This window comes from Geotrypetes seraphini, chromosome 7 (genome assembly GCF_902459505.1).
Source record: "Geotrypetes seraphini chromosome 7, aGeoSer1.1, whole genome shotgun sequence".
NCBI lineage: Eukaryota > Metazoa > Chordata > Amphibia > Gymnophiona > Dermophiidae > Geotrypetes > Geotrypetes seraphini.
This window is the reverse complement of record NC_047090.1, coordinates 29157155-29179895: the sequence shown is the minus strand read 5'-3', so window position 1 is coordinate 29179895 and position 22741 is coordinate 29157155. Positions and strand designations below refer to the sequence as shown.

General features: G+C 42.4%; 1 protein-coding gene across 2 annotated transcripts in view; it reads right to left on the bottom strand.

The window, feature by feature from the left end:
- Positions 1–22741, bottom strand: part of FGD6 (FYVE, RhoGEF and PH domain containing 6) — a 183758-nt gene that overhangs the window by 75186 nt on the left and 85831 nt on the right. For both annotated transcript variants that reach the window (XM_033953297.1, XM_033953296.1), the window contains exon 3: positions 11192–11327. In XM_033953297.1, coding sequence (XP_033809188.1) covers positions 11192–11327 — 136 coding nt within the window. The remainder of the gene's footprint in view (positions 1–11191; positions 11328–22741) is intronic.

Sequence of the window (22741 nt, the reverse complement as noted above, 5' to 3'; positions counted from 1 at the left end):
CGTCCATTGAACCCAGGCTCTATCAGGCTTGGGCTGAAGCATAGGGGATGTCACCCTGCACCTGTGAGGAGGCTGGGACCACTGGAGACTGAACACACGCTACCAGAAATCAGGTCATTTTATATAAGGGTATCTACGCTCTTCAGGTATATAGATGCATGTGGTACACATTTTACAAGGAAAAGTTAGAGGCTTGGGCTCTTCAGCATGGAGAACAGACAGCTCAGGGAAGATATGATAAGAGGTTTATAAAATACTGAGTGGAGTAGAACAGAATCACTTGCTTAATCTTTCCAAAATTTCTAGGACTAGGGGGCATGCAACGAAACTACTAAGTAGTAAATTCAAACAAACCGGAGAAAATATTTCTTCACTCAATGTGTACATTAAACTCTGGAATTCATGTCCAGAGAATGTGGTAAAAGCAGTTAGCTTAGCAGGGTTAAAAAAAAAAAAAAGTTTGGATCATTTCCTAAAAAGAGAAGTAAATAAGCCATTATTAAGATAGAGTTGGGAAAAATCCACTGCTTATTTCTAGGATAAGTAGCATAAAATCTGTTTTACTCTTTTGGGATCTTGCCAGGTACTTGCAAACTGGAATGGCCACTGTTGGAAACAGGATACTGGGCTTGATGGATCTTTGGTCTGTCCTGGTATGACAACACTTATGTTCTTATGAAACACATGTGCCTTAGCTGCCACACAAAGTTACAACTGCTCCAAGGCAGAAGAACTTTGTGCCAGTAGACATCAGTGCATGTAATATGGAGTTCATGCATAAATGCTGATCCTGATTCAGCACTGCCCATGGTCAATTTTATAAGCCTTTACTTAAGCACGTAAAATACAAGGTGGAGTTGCTTATAGAAGTGCCCTCATGATGTATGGGAGATGTATTTTAAAATAGTACCATCTTCTCGGTCATAGCTCCCACACTATGGAATCCCCTCCCTACAAATATGAGGCAAAAGACTAATGCTTCTAAATTTAAAGCTAGCCTTAAAACCTTTCTTTTTAAAGATGTCTTTGGGGGTAGAGACCTGGAACCTGTTTTCAGTTTTTGGTTTTAAGAACAGTTTGGACAAATTCCTGGAGGAAAAGTCCATAGTCTGTTATTGAGAGAGACACGGGGGAAGCCACTGCTTGCCCTGGATTGGTAGCATGGAATGTTGCTCCTGTTTGGGGTTCCGGAATCTTATGTTACTCTTTGGGATTCCAGAATCTTGCTATTCTTTAGGATTCTGAATGGAATGTTGCTACTCTTTGGGTTTTGGTCAGGTACTAGTGACCTGGACTGGCCACTGTGAGAATGGGCTTCTGGGCTTGATGGACCATTGGTCTGAACCAGTAAGGCTATTCTTATATTCTTATGTTTTTTCCCCTCCTCCTTCAGTTTTTTTTTATTTTATGAAATGATGTATCCTTTGCTGTTTTCCTTTTGTATCCTATGTCTCCCTTATTATTGTCTCCCTCATTATTTTAATTGTCCATGTTAAGACTCCCTGATTTAAAATATTTATAGGTATGTTTTTATGTAAACCACTTAAGATGCATTTTAAGGCAGTATATCAAACTTGAAACTACCACGAGGACCCACAGAGAACTAGAGACAGAAGAGATTATCATATCTCTGTGGTACCGAGATCTCCAGATCATTCCATACAGACAAAGTGGGGGAGCGAAAGGAAGAGCAAAAGACCGTGCTAATCAGTACAACCTAGGCATAATTTGCAGCAAAGACAGAATCAGCTTTTCACCTCAAGTACCAGTATAACATATGAAGATTATAAAAATGATCACTTTTCACCACTTGAAAATACGAAAAAAATGTTGAAAAGGAGGAAACTAGTCCCACATGAAAATCACAGTGGTGCAAAGGATATTATAGCACCTTAGCGAATGCTCAAGTCAGATCACCAACTGCTCTGTAGAACAACTATATCGGTGAGAAACATATGGGCAGGGGAAATTCTGAACCAGGTACCAATTTCGCTCTCTGGCAATGCAGCTGTGACAGTGCTATTACCTTATTGCTGGTAGAGAGGCTTTTTTTTATTTTCTAAATTAACTGCAGCACAGAAGCATTTCTGAGAAAGTGCTTGCATGCTAATAAGGGCTATTCTCTCATACTATAGGGGAGTTTGTTCTGCTGCAGTTGCAGGAGGCTTCTGCAAACTTTTTCAGGCATGGAGCAGCTCGTGTTCAAGGTCAGGAATCTGCAGCTATCATGTTTCAGTCTAGATGAAACAAAAGAATCATACACACACACACGTCCACCCCCATATGCATGCATGTATCCATAAGTATATACAATATAAATAGATAATAATCACGCACACACACACACACAAATAGATAATAATCACGCACGCACACACACAAATAGATAATAATCACGCGTGCATGTGTATATATATATTGGTGTGTGATTATTATATATTTATAGGTGTGTATGTATGTGTGCTGCATGCATTATTATTATATAATAATCACGCATACACAAATATATTATAATAATGCACGCAGCACACATACACACCTATAAATATATAATAATCACACACCAATATATATATATATATATATATATATATATATATACACGTGCATGCGTGATTATTATCTATTTGTGTGTGCGCGCATGCGTGATTATTATATATATATATATTTCTCTGTTATTTCCCATACCTGTTGTTTTTTACCTTTAATGTTCTTTTAATATATACAATTGTAGTTCTACCCATTCTTTCCTTATGTGTCTGTTAGTCTATGATTTTATTTATTAGTTTTTATTTTAATGTATCTAATTTTAATTAATCTGTTATATATATTTTTATCTGTAAATCGCTTAGCAATTTAAATTAAGCGATTCAACAAGTCAAAAATAAACTTGAAACTTCACACTGAGGATACGTTTTCACTATAGTAGTCTTTAAGCCCGTTACATTAACAGGTGCTAGAATAGATGTGTGTCTGTCTTTCTTCCTCTCTCTCTCCTTGGCTGCTGTCTGTCTTTCTTTCTTTCTGTTTCTCTCTTTCCCCGGCTGTCCACCACCACCCCTTGCCCGCACCCCCTGTCCAGCATCCGCTAGCCCAGGCAGCCTCGGGGCTTTTGCTAGGCCGGCCCATCTCACATTATTAAAGTGGGCCAGCCTAGCAAATGCCCCGCAGCTGCTGCGTTTGCAGGTCCAGGGGTGAGAAGAGGCGTCCCGGCAGCGGCAGTGCAGGAGTCAAACCGCCACCGCCGCTCAAATCGCTGCATGCAGCGCAAGCTGAAGCAAGCCGCCCCACGCGCCTGAAATTGAATTCAGCACGGAGGCACACATCACACTGTCAGGGAACACGGCGTTGTAAGTACACATGCGCACTTAGGGTTTTATTATAGAGGATCTTTAATTTTTAATTACTTATTTTGTGGACTTTTGGGGGGGCTATTTAGTGGTTCATGTAGGAATCTCTGGATTGATTTTTGTGGCATAGCTGCTATTATTTGTGACTTTCAAGGACCTTGTGCAGCCCTGAGATTTTCTATATAGTAAAGGCAAGGAAGCTTTGCAATGATGTTTCTATACCACAGCCTGTGTATACAAAATACCTCCCAACAGCAGCTGCCAAAGAAAAAGCACCAAGCTCTGTGTTGCCAGCACTTCCTCACTGTACAAGGAGCTCAGTGGCCAGTGCCGACATCCTCCGGAGCAGAGTTAGTACAAGAACTTTGCTATCTTAGATCTAATCTAATCTAATCTAATCCTTAGGTTTGTATACCGCATCATCTCCACGTTCGTAGAGCTCGACGCGGTTTACAGTAGGAGAAATAGGAAGGAACTACAACAGAGGGTTAGAGGTAGAAGTGTGAAGAAAATTTAGAGGACTTGGGATGCCAAGATATAAGAGTTTCCTTGATTCCTAAATTGACTTACATTTTTGAGAAAAGCCAGGTTTTCAGATGTTTGCGGAAAACTTGGAGAGAGCTCAAGTTCCGAAGAGGGGAGGTAAGGTTGTTCCAGAGCTCAGTGATTTTGAAGTGGAGGGAGGTCCCTAGCTTTCCTGTGTGGGAAATGCCTTTTAGCGAGGGGAAGGATAGTTTTAATTTGTGGGAGGATCTGGTGGTATTAGGGTTTGAGGAATTCCAAGAAAGAGGGATAAAGGGAGGGAGGATACCATATAGGATTTTGAAAGTTAAACAGGCGCATTTAGAGTGGACCCTGGCGATTATCGGAAGCCAGTGGAGCTTGGCATAGATGGTATTAATTTGGGAAATCCACCTTCCCCACCTCAGGCCTTTACTATTACGTATGTATTTCTGCTTCACCATATGCCCTTCAGGGATGTGCTGCCATTTCTAAATATGGAAAGCACAATGAAATGTGTTAACAGAAAGAACGCATGTCCTGCATATCCCTGCTCTGCACTTCCTCACTGGGTTGGCCTACATCAATGGAGCCAGACTGACTTACGGCGCCTTTCGGAAAGAAATTAAAACCGTACTGTTTGACAGATTTATTTCCTAAACAGAAACCACACCAAATTTGTATATTCTATTTCTTGTGTAATATTTTGTACTTTCACTATTTGCATTTTGTAATTCGCTGATTGTTCAGCTCTCTTCAGTGTGAACCGCTTAGAAGTCATCCGACTATGGCGGTATAGAAGAATAAAGTTATTATTATTATTATTAGTTAAAAATGCCAGCATGTACTAGCTGACCTCATGCTGGATGCCTTTTTCTCCCTCTTGGCAATTTCTCTAGATGGATTAGTCTGGCACATACCAAGACATGAATGAAACCTCACTCCTAAGCCAGGGTATGTGGAGTATGACCTCAGTCCCTTCAAATTTACTGCTAACAGTCACCGTACTATTTGCATTCTGCCAAAGAAAGTTTCTTTCTGGAGTTCATAAGAAACAGTTTAGACATTTTTTATTTTATTTATTCACAGTTTCATATACCGTTCTCCCAGGGGAGCTCAGAATTTTTTACATTAATTTATTTAGGTATTTTAAGAATTTTTCCCTGTCTGTCTCAGCGGGCTCACAATCTATCTAATGTACCTGGGGCAATGGGGGGATTAAGTGATTTGCCCAGGGTCACAGGGAGCAGCATGGGTTTGACATCACAACCTCAGGGTGCCGAGGCTGTAGCTTTAACCACTCTCCCCGACATAATTTAAAAACTTATTTGTATGATAAATTTACCGATGCATTGTGAATATTGTGAGTTATGTGTTTGCACTGATTGTTAACGGCATTGAACATTTTTGGAGTATTGTGGAATATAAATAAAAATGTTATGTTATTTTAATATAAGCCGATCATTTATACAGGTGTGCTTGGAAGTTCTTTTTAAATCAAGCCTGTGGTACCCAAAATGATGAAATTATTTCTGCATCTTTCTGCCGCGTTTTCGTAGCCTCAGACTGCATTTCTTAGTACTTGAGGATCTTCCCTCTCTCCACGCAATTCACCAAGTAATCACTTGGGATCGACATCTAAATAATCAACACCGTTCTGGTGTCACTTTATCCGGTTTTCTGGCATCCAGCTTTTTATCAATTGGGACAGGGATGTCTCAGGTGATCATAACCTCTTTGCTTTCTACAAGTCTCTTATTCTCAGGATCCCAGTGCTTTTCCAGGACACAGATGATGTAATGCTTACAGTTTCCAATGAATGAGACATTGTCATCTTCTTGTGCCTTTCTATATAAAAAAAATCTTCTTCCATGAGCACTTCCATAGCCAATCAGTGGTCGCCATACATGAAGAAGAACACAGTGCTTCTCGAAATGGTCCAGAGAAGAGCAAATAAAATGGTTAAAGGGCTGGAGGAGTTGCCGTACAGTGAGAGATTAGGGAAGCTGGGCCTATTCTCCCTTGAAAAGAGGAGACATGATCGAAACGTTCAAGATAATGAAGGGAATAGACTTAGTAGATAAAGACAGGTTGTTCACCCTCTCCAAGGTAGAGAGAACGAGAGGGCACTCTCTAAAGTTAAAAGGGGATCGATTCTGTACAAACGTAAGAAAGTTCTTCTTCATCCAGAGAGTGGTGGAAAACTGGAACGCTCTTCCGGAGGCTGTAATAGGGGAAAACACCTTTTAGGGATTCAAAACAAAGTTAGACAAGTTCCTATTGAACCAGAACATACGCAGGTAAGGCTAGTCTCAAGTTAGGGCACTGGTCTTTGACCTAAGGGCTGCCACGTGAGCGGACTGCTGGGTATGATGGACCACTGGTCTGACCCAGCAGCGGCAATTCTTATGAGTAACTGCTTCTATCTCTTTCCTACAGCATTTACAGATGTCTGTTGCACCAGTTTTTTCAGTGCCTGCTGTAAACCAACTTGTCCATAATCCACTGTGCTCGGTTGCGACTATCAATAGGTCATCCTTCGATTTCAATTCATGTTACCCATTCACGTGTCTTGTTGTTGATCCACGAATGAGAAGAAGTAATATTGCTTCTTCAGTTCCTGCCCAGAGCCACCCACAGCATAATATCAAGTGCTTGGAGAATAGTGAGAGGAAGGAGGCAGAGGGAAAATCTTAAAATGGTAGCAGCAGTGAAGACATTGTTGCCACGTCGGCTACCTCTTAGGTGGACGGGCCCTGCCTTACACAGCTCGCCTGAAGCAGGACATAAGCTGAAGTTCAAACCCTAATACTTTTTTTTCAATTTTATTCTAGATATACGGTTTTCATGTACCTGCTTCAGCAGCTCATATACTAAAACTGAAACGATACAAATTAGCATGGCCCACGCAAGCCAGCCTAGAGGAGCGACTTGAAACTTGAGATGAAGAGGAGTGAGTTACAAGGGATGAGGGGAGCTGGGTGGGATAGTGTTGAATGGGAGAGTAGATAATGTGCGCTCCAAGCTGAAGTGGGGACTGACAAGCCCATGTTAACCTGTTCCCTGGTCAACCGGATTAAGTTCATTTTAGAGTCTCATCTTGCTTTGGCACGGTGCAATAACCAAATATGGGATGCAGGAGGACAGTGATTTCTAATAATAATAATAATTTTATTTCTTATATACCGCTGTACTGTGAGGTTCTAAGCGGTTTACAGTAGAAACAGAAGAAATGCAATAAGTAAGATTAATTAAGATGAAGAGAAAGTACTTAGAGTTCCCTGACTGTCCCAAAGGCTCACATTCTTGCTAAAGTACTTGAGAAAAATAAATTAGTTAGGTTATAAACATAGAGTAGAAGAAGGTAGGAAAACAGTTCATAGGAAAATTAATTTCGAATACATTATACATTATATATTGTTCAAGGCGGAATACAAATTATAGGAATTACCAAAAGAATTGCGTAATAAAGATTATCTAGATAAATTACATAACAGTGATTCGTGTACATTAAATGGTGTGGTAGAGGATTCAATTTTGAGAATTACAAATCAAGGGAATCAAGTGATAACAGAATATAGTGGAGATTATCAGTATATACGGTTTACAGATTGGAAGTTATCTAATAATGAAGTAAGAAATTTATTGGATAGTGTGGAAAATGTTTATATAGGAATCAGAGTATGTATGATAGGAAAGGTTCTAAGAATTGAATTAATGTGTTATTCTATCGAGGGAGAGCTTGTGCATAAAGGGAGGATATTAGTTGGTAATGACGTGTTTTCTGAATAGAAATGTTTTGATTTCTTTTCGAAACACTTTGATGTCTGTTGTATTGAATTGATCATTAGTTTGGTGATTGTGGGGTCAATTTTTGCTGCCTGTGTCGCTAGAAGGCTGTCGTATAGTTTCTTAAGACGGGTTCCATTATTAGGTGGGAAGGTGAATAGGTTTTGAGTTCTTCTTGATCTGGATGAGCGGTAATGGTTTAGGCGGTTGTTTAGGTAACAGGGGGCAGTTCCGTGGGTTATCTTAAACAGCAGACAATAGAACTTGAATTGAGTTCTTGCTTTTATTGGAAGCCAGTGAGAGTCTATATAGGCGGGAGTGATGTGGTCAAATTTGCTGAGACAGTAGATGAGTCTGATGGCAGTGTTCTGAACTGTCTGTAGTTGTTTTATCATATTGTTAGGACATGTTAGGTAGAGGCTGTTGCAGTAATCCAAGTTACTGAGTGTGAGGGATTGTACAAAAATATAGGGAGGAGGGACAAGGGGAGGGTTAGAAGGTGAAAAAGGCAAACATAGTCTTGTTGAGAAAAACATGGGGAAAGCCACTGCTTGCTCTGGATTGGCAGCATGGAATATTGCTACTCCTTGGGTTTTGGCCAGGTACTAGTGACCTGGATTGGCCACCGTGAAAACAGGCTACTGGGTTTTATGGACCATTGGTCTGACCCAGTAAGGTTATTCGTATGTTCTTAACTATCCCTTCTGAGACCTTTTCTCTGAGCTTACAACTTATACTGACTCTTTCTGATAGTATGATACATAAGGAGCAAGAGTATAAATTCTTACATACAGCCTTTGTTTCGTCTTGATGAGCTTATAGGGCTGGTATCGCCGCCAATGATGAATGCCTAAGTGTCTGAGGGGCCATGCTACCCTGGGGCATATGTTCTGGGGATGTTCCAAAATCAGGTCTTTCTTCCTGCTGTTCTCCCTCTCTCTTCCTCTTTGTGTACTCCTTTGGTGGTTCTTTTCCATGGTGAGGGAACATTGCAGGATCTCTCTGAGGGGCATCGACTCTTTGTTCGCAAGACTTTGTTAGCCAAAAATACTTTATTTGGTCTATTGGAGATTGTAGGCCTCCCCTCTGGTCTCGCAGTGGCAAAAGTTTTTATTTGAATTAGCACTTTTGGAGAGGCGCAAGCTGGGAAATATGGAGTCAAGGCACTGGGAAACATTTCAGGGTATTTGGGAGGGGTATTGGAGCTCTCTCTCTCTCACACACAGAGCTCACAGCCTTCTCCCTCAATTCCTGATGTTTTGGCAGGTTCTTTCCCTGTCCTTCGTTTTCTTATTTACTTTTCCTCTTTTTCTGTTTCCTCTCGTCTGTTGGTTGCCTTTTTCCTCTTTTTCTGTTTCCTCTCGTCTGTTGGTTGCCTTTTTCCTCTTTTTCGGTTTCCTCTCGTCTGTTGGTTGCCTTTTTCCTCTTTTTCGGTTTCCTCTCGTCTGTTCGTTGTCTGTTGTTCTTTTCTAGGATTTGCTGTATAGTTGTGGCTCGGATGTCTGGCCACATGCCATATGCCTGCCAGGGTTCTTCTTTTCTATTGTTCTTTTATTTATTCTGTTTGGTATCCCATGCCACACAATGGAGCGTTGGGTTGGGTGGCAGGAAACTGAAAATAGTGTTTAGGCATGTGTAAATTAAACGTCAATTATACTCTGTATTCTCTAAGAATGTATTGTCACTGGACTGTTCATTCTCTCTTGAATGTGAACCGCCTAGAACTAAATGGTACAGCGGTATACAAGAATAAAGTTTATTATTAATTCAATTACCTTACAGTGCATTTTTAAAAAAAATTTTGTTTCTTTTTCTTTTTTTTTCTCAGAGCTTTGTTGCTTCTTGTTTTACCAAGCTGTTGTGAGCACTGTTGTATCTTGTTCTCTTGCATTTTGGATTGGTGACCTTGTATTTTGTTGTTGTGCATCTATATGGGTCTGTTTTTGTATTTTCACTGTGCCTCAATAAAGAGATTGTTTAAAAAAAAAAAGTGGACCTCGAGAAGTTTTTACTACATTTACATCTAATATAAATTCATTCAGGCAACAAACTAATACTAACCTAAGTCACTGTCAAAAGGAAACAAATACTAAAAAGGTAAACACAGCCCCCATCTCAGAGAAAAATAAAATACAAATTAAAATCCAGCATCGGGATATAACAAGAGCCTAATATAAAAAAATAAAAAACATCCTTTTCTCTTCCTCCTCCCTCCACAGTCAGCATCTCTCTACTCGCCCCTTCATATCCATAATCCCACCATCTCTTCCCTACCCTGTCCAGCACTACTTCTCTCCTCTCCCAATGGTCCAGCATCTCTCTCCCTCTCTTTTCTGCCCTTCCGCTTCCTCCAATGGTACAGCATCTCTCTATATATATCTTTTTTGCCCTTCCTCTTCCTCCAATGGTCCAGCATCTCTCTATATATATCTTTTCTGCCCTTCCTCTTCCTCCAATGGTCCAGCATCTCTCCCTCTTGTCTCCTCCTCCTGTTTCCTAATGGTTCCACTTTTAGAATCGAGCCTCAATCTCCCTTGCAGAATACCCTTCAAACTTGTCTTTTCTTCTAAAGGTCACTGGTAGCAATTCATACACGACGCTTGTGATGGGGAAGAGGTGGCTTACTGGTAGAGCTGCTGCCTCTGCACCCAGCTGCTCCTTGTGGCCCTGGGCAAGTCACTTAATCCTCCAGTACCCACTGCTTTGATTGTCAGCTCTGAAATGCCAAAGCCACAAAAAGGCGGTATACAAGTCCTCGTTCCCTTCCCTCTGATTTGTCCTGCCTATCCAGAAACAGGAAGTCGCATTAGATGAAAGGCTTTGGGTCTGGCCTTGAGAAGCATGTGTGAATTGCTACTCATTACTACTGGCAACCACTAGAAAAGAAGAAAAGTTTGAAAGGTACACTGGGTGGAAAAGGGTGGGGAGTGAGAGAAGCCAGACCACAAGGGGAAGTTAGCCTGACGGGAAGAACAGTGGGAACAGGCATGTCATCATTTCCTGAGCTGCAAGAAATACCGAACACTGTTCCCGCCCCATTTCCAGCAGAAATTAAGCCCTGGCTTTTGCCTTTATAAAGAAATTCACACAAGGTAATACACAGCTTAAAACCAGGAAGATGTGATTCAAAAGTACAATAGGCATAATAGGCATGAATTGTTATAAGAAAGAGATATCTACTAAAACAAGCTTGTCTAAGTTCAATCTTGAAGGACCACAAACAAGTCAGATTATTATAATGTCTCTAATGAATACACATGAGAGAGATTTGCATGGCCAATACTTCCACTGCGTGTAAATCTCTGTCACGCGTATTCATTAGGGATATCCTGAAAATCTAACCTGTTTGTGGCCCTGGAGGACTGAACTTGGACAAGCCCATACTATAACTTGGAAAAGGGGTTCGATAGCGAGTAATTCCATCAATATAGCGTTACAGAATCTGTCCATCCAAACCCATTCTCTTGGATTTCCCCTCCCACCACTACCATCAAGATAGACACTGAACCAACATGGCTCTTAAAATTGAAAAAAAAAAAAAAAAAGAATACCTGCTTATCTTCCAGGTGATCTAGGTCCCCTTTACTAGAATCGGAGCTGGAGTCATCCTCATCAGAACTGTTCATGACCTCCTCTTCATCAGACTGAACCATGCCCGATTCCATGCCAGGTTCATCCTGAGAGGGACTAATGGAAGACACACAGACCATTTTCAAGATTTATTGTAAAGTTTCAAAGTCATTTGGGCATTAGAATTCATGCAGATTCACCAAAGAGGTCAGTAAAAGTTTTTTTTTTGTTTTCACCACTTAGGAACTAAAGGTTATTCTTTCAATATTAAAAAAAAAGAGAGAAAGAGAGAGAAAGAAAGAGAAAGAGAGAGAGAGAAAGAAAGAGAAAGAGAGAGAGAGAAAGAAAGAGAAAGAGAGACAGAAAGAAAAAGAGAGACAGAAAGAAAAAGAGAGACAGAAAGAAAGAGAGAAAGAGATTTTTCATGTGCATGCCAATCGAGGGTAACAAACATAGGGCCCGATTCTATAAACAGCAACTAACTTGGCAGGCACCACTGAAAATGGCACTTACCACATATCATTCAAAGTTAGGTATCGTTAAGTTAGGCACGTCATTCAAAGTTAGGCATCGGTAGGCGTCTACATCATAGGTAGTGGCACCCATAACCACGCCTACCTTTCAGATAGGTGTCTCGGTGTAGACGCCTATGGCGTTCACCCGAAAATTAAAATTTTTTTAAAACCACTTTTTAATTGTTTTTTTAATGACATTGCTCAACTAACAGTGCTGATTGAACCAATTAAAATAATTAAAGTTAGGCACCTACATCGGTAGGTATCGCAATCTAGGTGCCTACCAGCAGGCGCCATTTATAGAACCAGGGCCACAAAGAAAATGGAAATGTTCAAAATATTTAGCAATGTTACTAAATAATTACCAAAGTAAAATTGAAGTGTAAGTGAGCAAGTGCGAGCGTGTGCGCAAGTGTAAATGTGTGTGCGAGTGCGAGCGTGTGTGCGAGTGCGAGCGTGTGTGCAAGTGCGAGCGTGTGTGCAAGTGCGAGTGTGTGTGAGTGCGAGCGTGTGCGCGAGTGCGCAAGTGTAAATGTGTGTGCGAGTGAGTGTGCAAGAGTGTGTGCAAGTGTATGTGTGCAATGCGAGTGTGTGCAAGTGCAAGTGTGTGAGTGCAAGAGTGTGTGTGAGTGCGTAAGAGTGTGTGCAAGTGTATGTGTGCAATGCGAGTGTGTGTGCAAATGCAAGTGTGTGAGCGCAAGTGTGTGCGCGAGTGCGCAAGAGTGTGTGCAAGTGTATGTGTGCAATGCGAGTGTGTGTGCAAGTGCGAGTGTGTGTGAGTGCGAGCGTGTGTGCAAGTGCGAGTGTGTGTGAGTGTGAGCGTGTGCGCGAGTGCGCAAGTGTAAATGTGTGCGCGAGTGTGTGCATGAGTGCTCAAGAGTGTGTGTGTGCGTGAGTGCGCAAGAGTGTGTACAAGTATATGCGTGCAATGCGAGTGTGTGCGAGTGCGAGCGTGTGTGCAAGTGCGAGTGTGTGCGAGTGCGAGCGTGTGTGAGTGCGAGCGTGTGTGAGTGCGAGCGTGTGCGCAAGAGTAAATGTGTGTGCGAGTGTGTGCGTGAGTGTGCAAGTGTTTGTGTGCAATGCGTGTGTGCAAGTGCAAGTGTGTGAGTGCAAGTGTGTGCGCGAGTGCGCAAGAGTGTGTGCAAGTGTATGTGTGCAATGCGAGTGTGTGTGCAAGTGCAAGTGCGAGTGTGTGTGAGTGTGAGCGTGTGTGCGAGTGCGCAAGTGTAAATGTGTGTGCGAGTGTGTGCGTGAGTGCTCAAGAGTGTGTGCAAGTGTATGTGTGCAATGCGAGTGTGTGTGCAAGTGCGAGTGTGTGTGAGTGCGAGCGTGTGTGCAAGTGCGAGTGTGTGAGTGCGAGCGTGTGTGCGAGTGCGCAAGTGTAAATGTGTGCACGAGTGTGTGCATGAGTGCTCAAGAGTGTGTGTGTGCGTGAGTGCGCAAGAGTGTGTACAAGTATATGCGTGCAATGCGAGTGTGTGCGAGTGCGAGCGTGTGTGCAAGTGCGAGTGTGTGCGAGTGCGAGCGTGTGTGAGTGCGAGCGTGTGCGCAAGAGTAAATGTGTGTGCGAGTGTGTGCGTGAGTGTGCAAGTGTTTGTGTGCAATGCGTGTGTGCAAGTGCAAGTGTGTGAGTGCAAGTGTGTGCGCGAGTGCGCAAGAGTGTGTGCAAGTGTATGTGCGAGTGTGTGTGAGTGTGAGCGTGTGTGCGAGTGCGCAAGTGTAAATGTGTGTGCGTGAGTGCTCAAGAGTGTGTGCAAGTGTGTGTACGAGTGCACAAGTGTAAATGTGTGTGCGTGAATGCGCAAGAGTGTGTGCAAGTGTATGTGTGCCATGCGAGTGTGTGTGCGAGTGTGTGTGAGTGCGAGTGCGGGGGTAATAGCACAATAGAAAATACCAATGCTAGAATTTTCCATGAAAAACTCCATGGAGATAGCTTCATTTTGAAAATTTGCTTGCAAGACCCGCACACATTTTTTAAAATTTCCCTCTTAACTGGAAGAAAGAGTCACATAGAATGGAGTTTGAGCAAAGCATCCACTGTACAGATAAAGAGACACTCTTGTGTTTTCATGAAACAGTATCAAAATGCCACATGACCTGCAACTGGTTATATTTTTGATTTGCTGCTAATTTTAAAAGATGCTGTTATAAAAGACAGTACCATATCCCTATTGTAGATCTCTTCTGCCATCTACCCTTCATCTATTTTTGGGGGGGGGGGGGGAAAAGACTAGAAGAAGTAGACCCAGCTTTGGAAAAACAGACGTGTTCGAACGCAAAGACTATAATTTGGAGCAGGTAACGAAAAGACAGATGTGGATATTATTTAAGCTGGAATTAACTCTTACCTTGATATTGCAAAGTTGAAGGAAAGAAGTGGTTGGGAAGAACCAGGGAGTTCAAACAGACAGTGAGTCGAATGCTTTGTCCCTCTCACAAAAAACTGTGAGACAAGAATCCACAGCTTTTACAATAAACGCCAGGAAGCCTGGTTCAAATGCAAAAACCAGACTCCTGCCCTGTCACAGTGCAAGTGGTCAAACAGCTCCTTGGGTCTACACAAATGGTACAAGGCACCAGAGAGTCACAGTTTGCCGATCCTTTACATTTTCCACCAATGTACAGACATTTTTTCACCTTTCATCCAACCGTGGCATCATTTCACACCCAACTCATCCCTCTTCTGAGTGAAGGAGGTGAAAACCATTGAAGAGACTTAGAAACGGAAAAAACGAACACAGCAGGAAAAGAAGGAAGTAGATTAATAGTAGAGAAAGCAAAAAAACCTAGAGCAGGAAATCCTCTTCCTGTCACTACAAACCTTTTTCATTCACGTCACTAACCATACCATTTCTTATACCCTACAAATTTCAACAAGGATTCATTGCAGTTTACCATAAGATTCCTGAATATACATTTTAGTTACAACAGGTTCCTATGCTGTAGATCAGGGGTGCCCACACTTTTTGGGCTTGCGAGCTGCTTTTAAAATGGCCAAGTCAAAATGATCTACCAACAATATAATTTTTAAGAATACAAAGCACGCTGTAGGCAGAGAAAATGTTAATCATCATTTATATTCTAGGGGTTTTTTTTTTTCAAAGAGATCAAGGCAGATGACTTTATGCAATGTCACTTCAGAAAAAGCTATACAAAAATAGACAAATATACTCCCTCCATTTTTACTAAACCGCGATAGTGTTTTTTAGCACAGGGAGCTGCGCTGAATGCCCTGCGCTGGTCTCGATGCTCATAGGCTCCCTGTGCTAAAAAACACTATTGTGGTTTAGTAAAAGGGGTCCTTAGTGCAAAATATAGACAGTAGATATAAATTCTCAAAACGGCCACATTTTGATCACTAAATTGAAAATAAAATCATTTTTCCTACCTTTTGTTATCTGGTCATTATTCAAATCTTGTTGGTCCCAGTCTCTGGTTGTCTTCTGATAACTTGCTTGCCAGGGTCTCCTTTCTTCTTTCTCAGTGCTAACCATCCATCTTCTATCTCTGTCCTCCCCTTCTGTTTCCATTCCCTCCCCTGGAAACCTGGCATCTTTCCTTTTTTTCATCTCCATCCACAGATCGACCTTTTCTCAACTGCCCTTTCATTCAGCATCTCTCCCTCCTTCCCCACCACCCTAGGGTCCACCATATCTCCCTTTCTTTTCCCAACTACCCTCCTATCCAGTATCTCTATCCCCCCTCCACACCATCCCTTATGTCCAACTTCTCTCTCTTTTTGTTCCTTCCCTCCCTAAATCTCATTGTCCACCATCTCTCTCCCACTCCTCTGTTTTTAGATCCATTATTTCTTCCTCCCAAAGTCGGGCATATGCACATCTCTTTGAATCCCCTCCTTCCCTTCCTCCCTTCTACACCAGGGCCCTCCTCCCCCAAAGGCCTGAGCCCCCTGAAGGCCTGCACCGTCCCCCCTGAAGGCCTGTCCCCCCCCAAAGGACTACACCCCCCCCCCCCCCGGAAGGCCTGTGTGTTCCTCCCTGGCCTCCCGCACATCCATATACCTAATTCCAGCAGGGAGCAGCCTGCAGAGAGGATTGCCAGTACTTTAGCGATCCTTGCAGGATGCCATAGGCCTCAGGAGCTGTCTTCCTTCTGACGCGAACCCGCCCCTCCTCTGAGTCAGAGGTAGGATCGCGGCAGAGGGAAGACAGCTCCTGAGGCCTATGGCAACCTGCAAGGATCGCTAAAGTACTGGCAATCCTCTCTGCAGGCTGCTCCCTGCTAAAATTAGGTAAAGGGATGTGTGAGATGCCAGGGAGAAAGCCAGACACCACAGCACTTCCCTACTGACCCTACCCCCTTGCCCTCTAAAGCAGGAGCGGCAGCGGCCGGCCAGCAAGAGGCAACGCTGTTGATCCTGCTTTAGGGGCGAGGGGGGAGGGTTAATCACTGAATTGGGAGGCCGATTTTTTTTTGGGGGGGGGGTTAAATTGTACCGATTAACCCGATGTGAATCGATTCGAATCGGGCAGCACTAAGTCATCAGCTCTTACCACAACAGGTGCTTCTGTCTCCTGTAGTGCGCTAAGCTCCATCCCCCACCGACCTTCTAACCCCGCCCTGCCAGCACTCTGATTGGCCAGCATTCTTCAAGAGGCGGATTAATTGGACGCCGGTTGGGAGGGGAAAAAAAGAAAAGGGAAACCACGTGGCTCCGCGATCGACTGGGGTTGCCTGAGCGATCGACATATTGCATACCGCTGCTGTAGATGAATGTAGTAACATGAGAATTACAAAACAGAAGATGAGGATTACAAAGAGAAGATATGCGATAATATGAAGAAAGTTGATATAAACATACCGATACTGAGTGGGGAAAGTGCAGGGAAGACACCAACAACGTCAAACAAGCAATGGAATACCGGCGGAGCCAGACAAATCAGGAAAGGGATAGGAGGAATCTACTACATGGGGAAGTCAATAAGGGGCAAGAAGAAGAAAATGAACGTAATGAAGAAACACACCACTCCCCACAGGAGGAAGACAAGAGAGACAATAAACAAAAGTCTGCAGAACGAGAAGGGGACGGCAAGGATAATGGATCGCAAGGGAAACCAACAAGAAAACAAATCCATCGAGACTTAAACTGTATGTACACTAATGCAAGAAGCCTGACGAACAAAATGGGGGAACTAGAAACCAGGGCCAAAGATGAGAACCTAGACATCATAGCAATCACGGAAACATGGTGGAACGAGGACAACAAATGGGGCACAGCACAACCAGGGTACAAGCTCTACCGAAGAGACAGGACACATCAGAAAGGAGGAAGAATAGCACTTTATGTAACGGATACAATTTAATCGATCGGAGTGGACACACCAACAATTAATGGCCAACTGGAATCAATATGGGTTAAAATACCAGGAAGAAAGGGAACCGAGATAAAGATGGGGCTGTACTACCACCCACCCGGGCAAACAGAAGCAATAGATGAAGAACTGAGAGCTGAGTTGAGGCGAGAATGTAAAAACGCAAACACCATAGTTATGGGAGATTTCAACTACCCAGGGATAGACTGGAGCCATGGAGTTTCCAATTGTTCAAAGGAATTGGAGTTCCTAGAGGCTGTAGGGGACTGTTACTTGGAACAGCTCGTCAAAGAACCAACGAAAGGGGCAGCTATTCTGGATTTAATCCTCAATGGGCTGAGAGGACCTGCCCAAGAAGTGGAAGTAGCGGGACCTTTAGGGAACAGTGACCACAACACAATTCAAAGTGGAACTAAGTATGCCAAAGGGGAGGAGAACCACTGTAACAACGTTCAACTTCAAGAAAGGGAACTATGATGCCATGAGACACATGGTAAAGAGAAAACTCAAGAACAGCACCAGATAGGCACTGACGGTGGACCAAGCCTGGACCTTTTTTAAGGACACGGTGAACGAGGCGCAAAGCCGGTATATACCCAGATTTAGAAAAGGGGGCAGAAAGAATCAAGCAAAGGACCCAGCATGGTTAGCAAGAGAAGTTAAGAAGGTGGTAGGAGATAAGAAAAAATCCTTCAGGACATGGAAAAAGGATAAAACTGAGGAAAATTGGAAAAAGCACAGGAAGCACCAAAAAGAATGCCACCGCGTAGTCAGAACAGCAAAGAGAGAATATGAAGAGAAACTTGCAAAGGAGGCACGGAACTTTAAACCTTTCTTTCGATATGTGAAAGGGAAACAGCCGGCGAGGGAGGAGGTGGGACCCCTGGATGAGGGGGATAGGAAAGGAGTGGTAAAGGAGGAAAAGGAAGTGGCGGACAGATTAAACACGTTCTTCTCGTCGGTCTTCACAAAAGAGGACACATCCAATGTTCCGGAACCGAAAAAATTCTTCAAGGGGGACCAAGAGGAAAAATTATCGTGCATGGAGGTAAGCCTCGAAGACGTACTCAAACAGATAGATAGGCTAAAAACTGACAAATCGCCGGGCCCGGACGGAATTCACCCAAGAATACTAAGAGAACTTAGAAACGAAATAGCGGAGTTACTGCAGCAGATTTGTAACCTATCCCTGAAAACAGGGGTAATACTGGAAGACTGGAGGATAGCAAATGTTACACCTATCTTCAAGAAGGGAACCAGAGGCAATCCAGGGAATTATAGACCGGTCAGCTTGACCTCAGTTCCGGGGAAGATGGCTGAATCAAGAACAGTATCAGTGAGCACATAGAAAAAAATAAGCTGATGAGAACAAGCCAGCATGGTTTCTGTACTGGAAGATCTTGCCAAACAAACCTACTGCACTTCTTCGAGGGGATAAGCGGACATTTGGACAAAGGTGACCCCATAGATATAGTATACCTAGACTTCCAGAAAGCCTTCGACAAGGTACCTCATGAGCGCCTTCTAAGGAAACTGTGGAACCACGGGGTGGAAGGGGACATAATCAGATGGATCAAAAACTGGCTGGCAAACAGGAAACAGAGGGTAGGAGTAAAGGGACACTATTCTGACTGGAAAGGGGTCACAAGTGGCGTCCCACAAGGGTCAGTGCTGGGACCGCTGCTATTCAATATATTTATTAATGACTTGGAAACAGGGACAAAGTGTGAAGTTATAAAATTTGCGGATGACACAAAATTCTCCGGTAAGGTTAGATCTGAAGAGGAATGTAAAAAACTCCAAAGGGACCTGGACAAACTGAGTGAGTGGGCAGATAAATGGCAGATGAGTTTTAATGTGGAGAAATGTAAAGTTATGCACATAGGGAAAGGGAACCTGATGTACAACTACACGATGGGGGGGATGACATTGGGAAAAGGCAACCTAGAAAAGGACTTGGGGGTTTTGGTGGATAAAACAATGAAACCGGCAGCTCAATGTGCAGCGGCCTCAAAAAAGGCGAACAGAATGTTGGGCATTATCAAAAAAGGTATCACTACCAGAACCAAGAAAGTTATCCTCCCGCTGTACAGGGCAATGGTACGACCGCATCTGGAGTACTGCGTCCAGTACTGGTCGCCGTACCTAATGAAAGATATGGCGATACTCGAGAGGGTCCAGAGAAGAGCGACAAAAATGATAAAGGGCATGGAAAACCTCTCGTATGCTGAGAGGCTGGAGAAGTTGGGGCTCTTTTCCCTGGAAAAGTGGAGACTTAGAGGGGATATGATAGAAACTTATAAGATCATGAAGGGTATAGTGAAGGTAGAGAGAGACAGATTCTTCAGACTGGCGGGGGCAACAAAAACTAGAAGACACTCAAAAAAATTGAAGGGAGATAGGTTCAGAACAAATGCTAGGAAGTTCTTCTTCACCCAGAGGGTGGTGGACACCTGGAATGCGCTTCCAGAGGGGGTAGTTGAGCAGAATACAGTTTTGGGTTTCAAAAAGGGATTGGACGAGTTCCTAAAGGGTAAGGGAATCCAGGGGTACAATTAGAGGGTTACTATACAAGACAAAATGCTCTTGAGTAATAGATCACTACAGGTCATTGACCTGGGGGGCCGCCGCGGGAGCGGACTGCTGGGCATGATGGACCTAAGGTCTGACTCGGCAGAGGCAATGCTTATGCGCTTATGATAGGTTATTCCAAATCTTGGGACCTTATAAATGATCTGGAAATTGGAATGAGTGAGGTGATTAAATTTGCAGATGACACTAAACTGCTCAAAGTTGTTAAAATGCATGTGGACTGTGAAAAATTGCAGGCAGACCTTAGGAAATTGGAACACTGGGCGTCCAAATGGCAGATGAAATTTAATGTGGACAAATGCAAAGTGATGCACATTGGGAAGAATAACCTGAATCACAGTTACAGGATGCTAGGGTCCACCTTGGGGATTAGTGCCCAAGCAAAGGATCTGGGTATCATCATAGACAATATGATGAAACCTTCCGCCCAATGTGTGGCGGCGGCCAAAAAAGCAAACAGGATGCTGGGAATTATTAAAAAGGGATGGTTAACAAGACTAAGAATGTTATAATGCCCCTGTATTGCTCCATGGTGCAACCTCATCTGGAATAGTGTGTTCATTTCTGGTCTCCTTATCACAAGAAAGATATAGTGGTGCTAGAAAAGGTTCAAATAAGAGCGACCAAGATGATAAAGGGGATGGAACTCCTCTCATATGAGGAAAAACTAAAACGGGTAGGGCTCTTCAGCTTGGAAAAGAGAAGGCTGAAGGGAGATATGACTGAAGTCTACAAAATCCTAAGTGGAGTAAAACGGGTACAAGTGGATTGATTTTTCACTCTGGCAAATATTACAAAGACTAGGGGAGACTCGAAGTTACTGGGAAATACTTTTAAAACCAATAGGAGGAAATTTTTTTTTCATTTAAAGAATAGTTAAGCTCTGGAACGCATTGCCAGAAGTTGTGGTAAGAGTTGATAGCATAGCTGGTTTTAAGAAAGGTTTGGACAAGTTCCTGGAGGAAAAGTCCATAGTCCATTATTGAGAAAGACATGGGGGAGGCCACCTCTTGCCCTGGATCGGTGGCATGGAATATTGCTACTCCTTGGATTTTGGCCAGGTACTAGTGACCTGGATTGGCCACCAAGAGAACGGGCTACTGGGCTTGATGGACCATTGGTCTGACCCAGTAAGTCTATTCTTATGTTTTTATGAATAATTTTTTCCGGTGAACTTGTTGAGGAGAGGGGAAAGAAAGTTTAAAAAACATTGGCTATTCTTGAATGATAGAAGGAGCTCGTGACCTTAATATCATATACCAGTCCAATGGAGTTCTCTCCATATATGGCTTTATAGACCATACATGCTCTCTTGAACCAAATTCTTTTTTTAATTGGTAACCAACGTAACTCTACCAGTAGTGGACTAGCTCTAGGTCATTCATTCATTCATATGGTTCTGTGTCCAATTTGTAACTAACCGGTGGATTTCCCTTTCTCTAATGGACTGTTTTATTCTTATCTCTATACTTCCTACTACAGAATTTTTTGGTTATAATATTTTTTGCACGGTCAATCATTTGATATTTAGTCATCTCATAGTCAAGTCACTGCATCATTTTGTCCCTTGAGGATAAAATGTTTATACTGTAATGTTCATGCCAAATGTTTAAGAAAAACCAAAACAAAAATCAATCTACGGTAGTCTGTAATTGAGGATAATAATTTTTAAAGCAAATATGTGGCATACTTCCTTATACATTAATACAATGGATATTTAATATTCTTTTGAAATATCACTATTTCATTATTATTATGCTTTGTTTTTGTTAGTGGCTTTTAATTTTCTACATTTCCTTAAATTAGGTCAAGTTAGATCAAGTTTGATTGATCATGCCTGAGCAACTAGCGTGCCCTAATTATTTTTAGCCATTCTGATCATCTGGATCTGGATTCTATATAATTTTCACCATTAATATATCTTATCTTCAAGGGAAGCCTCAGCCCCACCACTCCTCTGCTATGTCATTTTCAAACTGTCATTTTCTTACACATATCTTGGAGTCGGATGGCGGCAGCAACCTCGGGAGACTCTTGATACAGCACATTTGGTGCGAAACATGTCGGGTCAGACTCCCAGGTTTTGGCTGAAACAAAGTGCACTTTATATTTATATGAGGAAATGAGTTGAAATCGTTGTAAACACATATTTATGAAAAATAAGAACAATTATTATACTTATATATAAGAAAATAAGAAAACATTCATTTGTTTCACTAAAGTTAATCATTGTGGACAGCCAATGATGAAGCACCACGTAAAGCTTCCCGCAGTTTGAAAATGACATAGCGGAGGAGTGGTGGGGCTGAGGCTTCCCTTGAAGATAAGATATATTAATGGTGAAAATTATATAGAATCCAGATCCAGATGATCAGAATGGATATATAACTGATAGGACTGGATAAAATAAAGATTCTAATTCTTGCCATAGAGGTTTGGGCTAATTATTTTTAAGCCTGAGAAGTGTTTTGCATGAATGAGCACCTTTCAGAAAACTATGCCAGCGCTTTCCTCAAAACACAGAAGCAATAGCTGTCTGGAACAAAGATTATTATTTAGAAGTCACTTGCTACAGACCATAGGGTCGAAACACAATCAAAACATAATATACCGATTGTGTTGTCATTCTAGTTTTGGGGAAGTTAATACTCTAGAAATGAAACATTTTCCTTCAGATGTCTCCTGACCTTTTCATTTGCTCAAGCTCCAAAAGTCTTTGGCATTTCTCTGTGAAAAGGAATGTGAAGTTTTGCGGCTTTTATTACAAACAGTTGAGAGTATTAACTTCTCCTCAGAGTCTTCCTTCTTTTTTTGCATTCAGGAAACTTCAGGAAGAAAATAAAAACAAACCAAAGCAAGGAGGTATTCTTTGCAAGTTCTTCTGGGATCATATTGCTGAACTTTAAATACAACCTGGATCAGGACAACACTAAACCCAACAAGTCAGTAATGCGTCTGTCTGACCCAGAATTAAAAATAATAAATATAGTCAAACCTTGGATAGTACACTTCCCCCTCCCCATTCGCGGTTTCTCCACTCGCGATTTCACATAATCGCGATTTTTTTTCTGGGGAGGGGGAAAATTAAAAA